Consider the following 12397-nt stretch of genomic DNA (forward strand, 5'->3'; position numbering starts at 1 on the left):
ACATCCAAAGGTTTTTTTTTTTCAGATGGGCATCCAATGGCTGTGGAATTCTCTGATTTTGAAGTTCTTACAACAAACCCACCTTTGGATTGAATGTGTTGTGCCTTCCTTCCCAAGTGAAACAGTCCAAATTGCATGTTGCCATAGATGCTTATTTATCCTTCCTACCGCCTTCTCCCTCCTCCTCTTATCTGTCATTCTCTTGAAATGGAAATTGCAGGCTGCTTCTGGGGTGGGAATCGGGGGAGATGAGTTTTAGAGGGGAAAGAAACTAACGGCATAATTATAATTTTTAAAATTATAATTGCCTCGTTCCTCTAGAAAGCAGTGCACCTTCATGACCTAGAGACCGGGGCAGTGTGGTGCTCCGGCCTCCATGATTTTTGCTTCACCATGGATACAGGATTAGGTAGTGAGTGACTGCCCAATAACTTACTAATATACGTGAACATTCTGTAAATGAGGAACGTGGGGTTTTTCAGTACTGTCAATTTATTTTCTGGGCAGACACAAACTAGCTGATTTAGAAAACATTTCTACAGCAGGAGACATCCAGGCCAACAGCCATTTTCAAACGATGCCTCTTTACAGTCTACAACAACACAACTTTCTGAGGGCTCAAGCAAAGGAGGTCTCAGTCAAGTCCATAAAATTGAAATCATTTGTCCAGACTCGGTTTGCCTCAAGGCCAGGCCAGGAAGGGAGAGAGCCTTTAACCCTTAAATCTTCACTGGCAGAGGAGCCAGTATGAATAACAGGCAACGTTACCTCTAGGCTAGACTACTGTAACGCACTCTACGCTGGGCTTCCCTGAACCTGATCCGGCGGTTACCGCTGGTAAAGAATGCGGCGGCGTGGGTCATCACCGGACTGCCATTGGGTGCACATACAATGCCGGTATTGCGTCAGCTGCACTGGTTGCTGGTGGAGTACCAAATCAGGCTCAAGGTTCTGGTATTAACCTATAAAGTCCTATGCGGACTGGGACCGGCGTATCTGCAGGACTGCCTCTCCCCATATGAACCCCAGAGGACTCTTCGTTCCAGTGATAAACATCTGTTAAAGATCCCTGGCCCCAGGGAGGCCCACCTGGCATCGACCAGGGCCAGGGCCTTTTCAGGCTTGGCCCCAGCCTGGTGGAACGCTCTGTCCAATGAGACCAAGGCCTGGCGGGATTTGTTATCTTTCCGCTGGGCCTGTAAGACAGAGCTGTTCCGTCAGGCATATGGTTGCTGCGAAGCAGTGCCTCCTAGCTGGGGGGGTACATCACATGCCCTCCTTACTAGTGACACCTTCCATCTCTCACATATTTCCCTGCCAAATTGCTCTGGAGATGGCTAAAAAGGTGGTCGGCTAGATCATTGTGCCGCTGTGTTTATATTACATGTATTTTAACTGTGGTATTTAAATGTTTTATGGTTTTAAATCATATAAATTGTGATATGTAATTTAAATTTTAGTTGTAATCTGCCCTGAGCCTGCTGATGTGGGGAGGGTGGAATATAAATAAAATATAAATAAATAAATAAACAAAACTGAGTGGAGATGGAGGGCTAAAACTTTTCCAGTCCTTACTGAGGTAAATTGAGGCAACATGAGCCTGTAATTTGCATTTTATAGACAAGATGAGTGATGTTCTTTTGTTTAGACCCTCATAATAATGCCAGTAGCAGTTAAATCCTAAGTAGAGTTACTTCAGTCTAAGCCCATTGAAATCAATGGGCTTAGACTGGAGTAACTCTGCTTAGGACTTCACTGTAAGTCTCATATGAACCCATTCCAAAAATAGGTTACTGCACTTAATGAAATAAGGAGGAGGCTGGAAGTGGGGACAGAACTTGGGTATTTGAGAGGAACTTATTTGGGTGTGCACATTCACCCAGGCTCCAAACTAGATGACAAGTAGATGGCCGTCCATTTTCTTGTGTCTAACGATTTTGTTTTAAACCTGCCCTTGAACCTTTACTACAGCTCCTCCTTGCATTTTTTATCTGAGGAGGACCCTAGTCACAACAACCAACACTCCTTCTCCACATAAACAAAGCTTCCTCTACTCTACCCAGGCTTATGCCTTGAAAACTCCTTCCTTTCAGGGTTTGAGTCCCACGGCTATCACCACCTGTGGCGTTTTACTTTGTTTGTGTAACATATCTTTCTGTGTCCCAAAAGGTTTTTGCTACCACCAAAAGCATTGTAACTGGTTTCTGTTTAGTAGTACTAGTTTTATAAGGAGGCTTATTTGGTAGTGTGACAGAACAATCAGCAAGGAGGGGGGCAGTGCTGTGAGGTAAAAAAGGGATCCTTTTCTTTCTTAACCAAAAGTAGAATTTATTTATCAATACATATATGTGACGATTGCAAACTTTTGATAAGCATATTGGTTTCAGATTAGGTTCATAAACTTGACGGTTTCAAGATAGTTATATATTCTGAAAGGGTTATTCACAAACATACTCACAAAGACTAATTTTCTACACAGTTCTTCATTCACAAAATAAGTGTCTCCTCCACACGGACACAGGCTCCCTCAGGCTCTGCATGGATATTCTGACCTGGACAGAATCACTGAATTAGACAGAATAACTTTTATCTGAGATAGTGACTACTGAGGAATTACACAATTTTAAACTTGACAATGAGGAAATTGAAATTGTTCAAGATTTTCTATTCCTTGGCTTATTCATCAACAAAATGGGAGACTGCAATGAAGAAATCAGAAGAAGACTGAGACTTGGAAGAGCGGCTGTGAGGGAACTAGAAGAGATCCCTAAGATAAAGATATCTCTCTAGGGACCAAGATCAAGATAATCCAAACTATGGTATTCCCCATTACTATGTATGGATGTGAAAGTTGGACGGTGAAGAAAGCTGACAGGAAGAAAATTTGAAATCTGGTGCTGTAGGAGAGTTTTGCGGATACCATGGATGGCCAAAAAGACAAATAAGTGGGTTCTAGATCAAATCAAGCTTGAATTTTCCCAAGAAGCTAAAATGACAAAACTGAGGCTATCATACTTTGGTCACATCATGAGAAGATGAGATTCTCTAGAAAAGTCAATAATGCTAAGAAAAGCGGAAGGCAGTAGGAAAAGAGGAAGACCTAAAATGAGGTGGCTTGACTCAATAAAAGAAGCCACGTTCTCCAGTTTGCAGGATCTGAGCAAGTCTGTTAATGATAGGACATTATGGAGGTCTTTAATTCATGGGGTCACCATAGGTTGGAGGCGACTTAACAGCACATAACACACACACACAGATTGACTCAGGCTCACACCAAGTTAGCCTGACTTAGAGCGGAACTACAAGTGACAAAAGGCACAGATTGGACTCTTGTCAGCTTCCCTCAAGTTTTGATGGGAAATGTAGGCAGCTTGGCGGAATGTTGGACAAGTGACAGTTGAAAAGTCCATTGGACATCAGTCAGAGAGCCAAGCTGCAAGACTAGGATGCCTACATTTCCCATCAAAACTTGAAGGAAGCTGACAAGTGTCCAACTTGTGCCTTTTGTCACTTGTAGTTCCGCTCTCAGACAGAATTTCTCAGAACTTCCCATAGATTCACTGACAAAAATCACTTTTTCCTCAGCACTCTGACTAAAAACTGCAGTTCACTCTGTCTGTCCCCTAGGGTACGCCTGCCATCCAGTCACTGTCTTACTTCACAGAGCTGCATTTAAACCCACAGTAACCAATATTCAACACCCCCAACCCCACATTAATACACACAAACTAAACTACATTCAAAACATTACAACCCTCCTCCTCATGTGATGCTCACTTGCAGTGTGTAATCCACCTTGTGTCTCAGGAAGAAACACAGACTATTATTATTGATTATGATGAATGTAGTAATGGTGAGGTCTTATTTTAGCTAGATTGTGTCTAGTATCAAAGCTAGGCTGGATAGGGAGAAGTTGAAGTGATGGATTGTATACAGAGATGGTAGCAGAAGGCTGAGTGAGAAATTAATAACAATAACAATAAATGATTAAATATAGAGATCTGGCAATAGAAACCCCCTGACTATGGATGAAGAATATAACAGTAGTCCCCATTGTCATCGGGGCACTGGGAACTATATGGAAAAACTGCAGCTTTCTGACATAACATCTACAGAACTGCAAAAGACGGCGTTACTTGGAACAGCGTACATATTGCACCGATACCTGGCTGATACTTAGGTCTCTGGCGGAAACTTGTATCAGCTCAGCAAGGCCAATCAATGATAACGCACGATCTTTATTTATTATTGATTGTGTTGTGTGAAGTTTGAATAATAATAATAGCGAGATCTTGTTTTAGCTATATTGCATCTAGTATCAGAGCTAGGCTGGAAGGCAAGAGTGATGGATTGCATATAGAGATGATAGCAGAGGGCTCCGTTGCCTTGACAGAAAATATGGTTGATGCCACCTCACCTAAGCTGGCCCTGGGCCCCTGCAGAGCTGCTGCCAGTCAGGGTAGACGGCTCTCGGCTAGATGACCCAGTGGCTTACTTGCAACTTCAAGAAAGAGGTTCTTCAAAGTGCAGCTCGGCCTCCCCTTCAGAACTATTTACCATTAGCTCCCCTGTTGATGTAGCCAGCAGTCGAGACCACAGGTGGAGGGTGAGAAATAGCAGCAATGGGGATGTTATGCAAAGGAGAGGGTGCCTCTGCGGCTGCTGGGGAAAAGGAAGTGTTGTGCTGCTCCCTTTCGATGTCGCCAGCAAAGGTTTTTGTTTGTCTGTTTGGAGACAAAGAAGTTGGGGGAGAGAGAAGTGGAGGGGGGTCGTCTGTGTGAGGGTCACCTGCTTAAGGTACATGAGTTAGGCCACTCTCGCTCCAGCTCTTCAGGGGGTAATCTGGATTTCTCCGACAGCCAGTCAGAGAAATCCTAAGCAGAGTTACTCCAGTTTAAGCCCACTGAGATTGATAGGCTTAGATTGGAGTAACTCTGTTTAGGATTTCATTGAGGGTCCTTGCACTGCCAAATACTGATCTCTGACAGTGAGGAAGTTGTATTGGCCTGCAGCAGGAACAGAGATCTTGCCACTGAAACCTGTGGGAGTGAGGCAGGCTGGCTCTTTGCCACACAGCTCGTTGTGGCCTTCCTTGCCCTGCTCAGACCGGTGCCCCCGCTGGGACTCCTGTGGGCTTAGAGCTGAGCATGGTTGCCACGGTTACTTAATTGCTTATTTCAAAACAAAGAACCACCACCACCGTTTTTTCTTCTTTTCAGTGTCCCTATTCAGGGAAATTTCTTTAGCTTCCTTGTCCATATGGTGGCAGGCCAGTTTGTCAGTTCCATTTTTTCTTTTCAGGTCTGTTGCAGTCATAAGGAGCATTTTGGATTACCCTAGGTTGCAAAGAAAACTGTGCCCATGCAACTGGATGCCAGTACAACTGCCTGAAAGGAGTTCCAGACTCCCCCAATCAACTCTTTCATTTGCACTTCTGCCCACTTCCTGCAATGCCCCCCCCCTTCAGTGGTTGGCATTCACCACTCCCAAAGAAGGTTGCCTGCAGCTGCTTTGGCTTTGCCACAGTGCCTCCCTTTCTTAAAAAAAAAAATTAGCAGTGCTTGCCAATATGAATCACTTAGAATTTGCATATGCATACAGGACCATCAAAAAAGTGCTTGCCGATACGGACCACTTAGAATTCGCATATGCATACAGGACCATTAATCCAGCGTGTTTCCCGAGATGGCAATACTTTTTGAGCCTTTTGCCTGTTCTCACTCTGTAATAGAAGTCTAGACAGCCTTGCCCAAAACTGTCATGGCTACTCCGGTTGCCTTACTGCCATCCTGCGCATGCCCAAAGGGCCGCCTTCCTCTGTGTCATGCGCAGCTGATCTAGACAATTAAAGGAGAAATAGGTACCAAGATTAAGGCCGACCAATAGCAGCCGGGCGTGCCGCCTTTTAAAGCTCCCGTCAGTCACGCGCACGTTTGCGCGCTCTTTCGCCCCCTCCCTTCCTCCCTCCGGTTTGAGGGCCAATCGAAACGCACCTCCCCTCAGGACGCGCGGCCAATCAGAACGCGCCTTCCCTCAGGGAAGCGGGGAGCCGCGCCGACGCCGGCACTGCCCCTCTCCCCGCCCCTCTCCCCCTTCCCCAGCCAATCAGGGCGCTCCGCGGAGGGAGGCTCGCGCGAGCCTGTCACGGGGAGGCGCGCGCGCTGGTGCCTCAGCCCCTTCTTCTCTCTCCCCTCGGGCGCGCCCCCGACGCTCGTGGAGCCGCCTCCGCCGCCGCCTCCTCTCAGTCGCTCGGCGAGCCGGCGAAGGAGCGGCCCGGCCCGGCGGAAGGGACACGCCTTGGCTCCCCGCCGCCTCCGGGCCCCGAGCGCGGGCCCCGCCGCCGCCCCGCCGCAGGCCCCCATGTCGGCCCCGCTGAAGAAGGGCCCCGGCGGGCTGATCGGGCTCATGAAGGATGCCTTCCAGCCGCACCACCACCACCTCGGCCCCCACCAGCCCGGCGCCGTCGACAAGAAGATGGTCGAGAAGTGCTGGAAGCTCATGGACAAGGTGCGGGGCTCGCTGGGGCGGGGATGCCAACCTCCTGGTAGGGCCTGGAGAGCTCCCGGAATCGCAGCTGGTCTCCCGGCCGCAGGCATTTGTGCCCTTCGGGAACATGTAGGGCGGGGCCTGGGGGTCTTTTGGAATCACGCCTGGTCGCCAGACTACATTTGCAGAAAATGGCTGCTTTGGAAGGTGGACCCTGTGGCATTATACTCTGCTGAGGCACTCCCCTCCCCAAACCCTGCTCTCCCCAGGCTCTACTCCCAGAGCTCCAGGAATTCCCTAACCCAAAGTTGGCAACCCTGTTGACAGCTTTAAGGGGTAGACTCTGACGTTATAGCCCTCTGCAGTTCCTCCCCCAAACCTTGCCCTCTCCAGCTCTCCCCCCAGATCTCAAAACTGGCGACTCTATTGGCAGATTTACGGGGGTAGACTGGCATTATAGCCCCCTGTAGTTCTTTCCCCAAACCCTGCCCTCTCCAGCTCTGCTCCCAGATCTCCAGGAATTTCCCAACCCAGAGCTGGCAACCGTAATGGTTGCTTTGGAAGGTGGGGCTCCATGTCATCACACCCCAGTGGGGTCTCTCCCCAAACACCATCCCCCCAAATCTCCAGGAATTTGCCAACCTGTAGCTGGCAATCCTAGTAGGGAGGTGGTGAGGTGGGGGCCTTGTGGGTTGGGGGTCTGGTGGAGAGGAACCACCAGAATGGGGAAGTGAGAGGGGTGGGGGTGGGGAGACCTGAGGGAGGAAAGAAGGGAAGAAGCTGGAGTTGTGTGTTTGGAGGTGGGGAGGGATTTAAAAGGAAAGGGGGACTCTGGGTGTTAACAAAATAGTAATAGAAGGCAGGGGTGCCATAGGGGTGAGGCTGGGTGATCTGGGCTGGGCATGAGGGCAGTAGGCTGAAGGGGTGGGTGGGGTTGGTGTCCAAGGATCTTGGTGCAAGTCATCTGGAAGGGCAAGAGGGAAGCAAAAGTGACGGAAACAGGGATCATGGGTTCAGGAGTGGATGGCCCTGGGTAGAACAGCCCTGGTCCTAAGATTGTATGTTGGGAGATGGCTGCCAACCTCCAGGTGGTGGCTGGAGATATCCTAGAATTACAATTAATCTCCAGGCCACAGAAGCCAGTTTCCCTGGAGAAATTGACTTCTTTGGAGGGTGGGCAGGGCAGCATTAAACTCTATGGTGGCCCTTCTTCTCCTAACCCCACCCTCCCCAGGCTCCACCCTCAAAAACTCCAGGAGTTTTGCAACCCAGAGCTGGTGATCCTGGAGGTGGGGGCGGGGCGGGGCTGGATGCTCTGGTGAGGCCCTGCCACTGTAGATTAAGTGGGGAGGGTGGATGGACTGATGGGTAAATGGCATAAATAAATAAAGCCAATATTACTAATATTACATATTATTAACATTTTATAATGATACAATTTTAATCATTAATATAATTATCCCCCCAAGATATTTGTGAGTTCCTGTGACATACTCTGTTGATGTGCTGTTAGAGACAGGAGGAGACAGGGTCTGGGTGGATTCTCTCTTTTGTTTAAAAAGGACTCAGATTTAAAAGGGGCTTGGACAGGTTTATGAAGGATTTAGTTTGTTGTTGATTTCTAGGCACAATAACTGAATGGCAGGATGCTTCCAGATGTCAGATACTGGGGAGCAATTTGCAGGAGAAGACCAGAGGGCCCTGTTCATGGGTTCCTCTGTGCCTTCTCTTTGGCTAGTGTTGGAAGCAGGATGCTGATCCAGCAAGGCTACTCTTTATGTTTTTAAGGCTGAGGCTGGTAGGGTGATCTGGGCTGGAATTTGTGAGAGGAAGCGGCGGGGGGGGGAAGTGTTTGGAAAAGGGAGTAAATAGTGGGGTGGAAGTGTGTTGACTTGATGGGCACAGATATTTAGTATGGTCTGGGAAATGAAGTGTGTCAGTTGCTATTCCAGAAGGTGTTCAAGATGGTCTACAATATATTAATATACCACCATCAGCATATGTTGGTGCTCTGCGCTGTGATGCCAAACAAAAGATGGGGTTCTTCCCTGCAGCACTTGCTCTCATTTTGTATTGTTACTTATTCACTTCATTTCCCCCCACTCTTTCTCCCCAATAGGGGGTTAGGTTACTTACATTGTTCTCTTTTCCTCCATTTTATCCTCGCAACAAACCTGTGAAATAGGTTAGGTTGAGAGCAAGTCACTAGTCCAAGGTCACTCAGCAATCTTCCATAGCAGAATGGAGATTTTAACCCAGGTCTCTTGGTTTCTAGTCCGATACTCTAACTGCTACGGCACACTGGATCTCAGATTGGGGTGGTGAACAAAAGGAGGTAAAGATAACATAGGATGAATGCAAATAAGTGAACTTAGAGCACTGATGAGGGCAGAGACTGAACTCAATAGTCTGGGGCAGTCTTCGGGAGGGAGATGTTATGGGAAGGTCCTAGGCATCCAGCTGAGTAGCAACTAAAAGTTGTGGGGAGGGGATATAAGCTGTTGGGAAGTCAGGGTAGGGCAAGATTAAAGATGTGGGGTTTGAGGAAAGGCCTGGTTTGGTTTGGAATCTGCAAGACAGAGTTGGTGGCATTTTGGGTTGTTGGGCTGAGCAGGAACTTGAAGATAGAATGTGTTGTCAGTTTTTGTAGGGGGATAGATGTTATAGTTATTTAGGGGCAAGGGTGATGGGTTTGGCTGGCTTGACGAATAGCTCAGTTGCTAGCAATCCAGTTGCATAGTTTACACCTATGTTCAGTGGCTTTCTTTTAAGTTAATATACAAAATCATGGACACTTGTTAAGATTTCCTGATCAAGAGGAGCAAAATAATAGTAAATTCACTGATGATGAAGTGGGACAGGTCTTCAAAGTGCCTCAGGTTCAAGTAGTTTGGCAGTTTTGTTATCATGTTGCCAAATAGTAAAATGTGGAGAGACAGGCTGTCACTGATACAATCAGCGGTTGCAATCTGGAGGTTGAGACAAAGCTCATAAGCATATGTGCATTTGTTGAGATATTTGAGAGAGTGACACAGGGAGACAAAAATGGAGAAGGTCCTAAAAATAGGTAGGTGGTGGGTGGAGGAGGCAGGTGGAATTAGAGGGACCCGTAACCATGGTGTTCATCTTACCGGATGTTAAAGGGAATTGAGCAGGAGGAGACTTTGGAAAAAAGCTGTTCAGAATTAGATTCTTAGAAATGAAGGACAGCAGCAGCAAAAGTGGGCCTGCTTGTGTAGGCTCTTGGGCAGTATATTCTGGAAGAGCTAGTCTTGCTGTTTTGCTCCTAGTTTTATGAATGTGAAGCCCAAATGTCATGATAGGCTGGAAGCTATTTGCAGTGATACCATGGCTTGGAGTACCAAGGAAGCACAGTTATGTTATCTTGAATGTTTTCATAATCCTACCTGGCAAACATGCCCATTTGTCATAAGCTAAAGGAAGATGGAGCCTTAAGGTACGTTCAAGATTTTACAGTTCTTTAAGAAGTTTGTATTCTTCAGTCTTTCAGTCCAAGAGATGAATTCACTGGATGCTTTCTCCTTTGAAGCTTCAGTTAATGACTAATGTTGAACTTCGGATATTGGAGTAGATGATCTGATAGACCCCATGTGTCACTCAGCGTTGGTAGATGGAGAACAGAGATTAAAAGTAACGTTAAACATATCTTTTAGCTAGATGAATGAGATATGCTATTGTGAGACCTTTTAGCTAATAAAGCTGATGATGCTTTTTGGGACTATAGACTAGGCCAGGGGTGGGCAAATTGCGGCCCGCTACAGAGTTTTTTGTGGCCCGCCAAGACAGTAGAAAAGTGTGATAGGGTACATTTGTCTCATTAAACTGATTCTAAAATTAAATGTGCTTGCAGCTATAGGTGATATGAAATTAGCACAATAAATAAATTGAATAAAACTACCATTATTTTATTTAATTTATATTTATCGATTTTTATGATACAATTTATACCTTTTCTGAAATGCAAAGTTAACTAATGAATGCAATCATTTTAAAAGGTGCGGCCCTCTGCTAACCTCCGCTCCCACAAAGTGGCCCCCGAGCCAAAACAATTGCCCACCCCTGGACTAGGCTATTGGGTATTGTCTGCTGATATATATATGCTCCTACTGGATAGTTCAACTTTGGTAAAGATGTCATGTTAATTACTTACACTTTAATTCAGAAAGGTTTCATCTGTATATTATTCTTTATGCTGTTTTTCAGATTTGCAGCAGCCATACCCTATTTTATCTGTTTTCGTTGAATATGTTAACTGTTGATCATACTGTATTTTTGCTCTATAAATGTCCTAGCTATTGATTATATTGTATTCACTTGCAGTATGTAATCTGCCTTGGATCTTAGTGAGAAAAGTGGACTATAAATAAATAACAACAATAAAATAAGAATGTTAATGTCACGAAGATAAAGGACTCCCTCATAATTTAGTATGGTACACTGTCTCAGGCTGTACAGTAAGAAGTAAGCAGTACTGCTCCTTTTCAGAGGATATAGAACCCTCTTAGGGAAATACCTGTGCCCTTAAAGAGTAGTATGGCATTATTTTACAGCTTGCTTAAGTACATGGGTGAGTGGAAAGATCAGATTTACATGGGACTGAGGTAGCTGAGTTTAGAAATATCTTAGTGCTGGGTAAAAATGAAAGATAGAAACAATGGTGGTGTTCTTGAAAGCTTCCTGTAAATGTTCCTGTCGTGTGTTATCAGTTATTTTTTCCTTCAGGAAAATAATGACTTGCATTGCTATGTACACACCATTTTGCTGTTAAAGCTTATGCTCACCATCTCTCCTTCCTCTTTCTTCGCTATACATAGATTTGCATTGCTCAGTTAATGTTTTTCTTTGGATCTAGAAAGGGAAGTGAACTGTGCATAAAGCTTTTGGGCTGGATCAAGAGGCCATCTAGAAAGCTCTGAAGCAGGACTGTTGATAAATTTGAGAAGCACTCTTTTAGGATTATCAGGAAATCTCCACTGTAGCATTAAATCAGCAGGATGTTCTGAGATACTTGTAAAATAGAATTCAACAACATTAGCACTCAAATAAATGGCATGGTATCTAATCCTGCATCATGTATGGTTTGTGTGATGTGCAGCCTGAATCTGCATGTTTGATTGAACGTATCCCATAGTGTTCAGTGGGACACTGCTAAGCAAGTGTGCATAGGATTGCTATGTTAATTATGTGGGTTTCAGGCTTTCTTAAAGTCTTATCTGCTGGTGGGAAGAGGTGTGTTTCCATTGTCAATAGGATGTTTTCACCTCCCCGAAGCATTGCATACAGTGCTCAGCTCACCTATCTACCTTGTTATGTTGGAAATAACCTTGTTTGCTTTCCTAAATTAGGGAAGAAGAATTTGTTCAGCAGGAATGATTGCTACCACAGCTGCTTTGCATTGCCATTGCTTAATAAAAATGGGAAGTGTGACTGGCAGGTTAACAATTCCCTTGCTAGCTGAGTTCTTTTGCATCAAGCTGAGATGACCAGGAGATGTTGCCATTAACCTAGTTATGGCACACTGCTGGCAAGTTTCAGGATCATCTTTATAAGCTCAAAGGGTTGATACTGAAGCATTTTATGTGTTAATGAAAAGTACCTTGTTGGCTCTGAGATCCCTAGCTCTCAGGATGGAAACAGCAAAAGGGGAACAGAAAAATGGCGATGTTTACGCCATAAATAAACTTCGGTCTGGTTTCAATCTAATTCAACTGCTCTAGCTTTTTCAAGAGAGCTTGGGAATTGTAGTTCTGTAAAGGCAAGGATTCCTAGTCGCCTCACATAATTATAATCCCCCAGGTTCCTTGGTGGGATGTCATGGGGCCTGACTTGGAATATGAACAAGATGCCCAATGGTGGTATACTTCAACATGCCTCTTAAATTTCTTAACCA

At 45.6% G+C, this 12397-nt stretch overlaps 1 protein-coding gene across 1 annotated transcript in view; it reads left to right on the plus strand.

Annotated features, from left to right (window-relative positions):
* Positions 1-6246: 6246 nt before the first annotated feature.
* Positions 6247-12397, plus strand: part of CBL (Cbl proto-oncogene) — a 61368-nt gene continuing 55217 nt past the window's right edge. The window contains exon 1 of the mRNA XM_054997649.1: positions 6247-6507. Coding sequence (XP_054853624.1) covers positions 6361-6507 — 147 coding nt within the window. The 5' untranslated portion in view covers positions 6247-6360. The remainder of the gene's footprint in view (positions 6508-12397) is intronic.

Source organism: Eublepharis macularius, chromosome 14 (genome assembly GCF_028583425.1).
Source record: "Eublepharis macularius isolate TG4126 chromosome 14, MPM_Emac_v1.0, whole genome shotgun sequence".
NCBI lineage: Eukaryota > Metazoa > Chordata > Lepidosauria > Squamata > Eublepharidae > Eublepharis > Eublepharis macularius.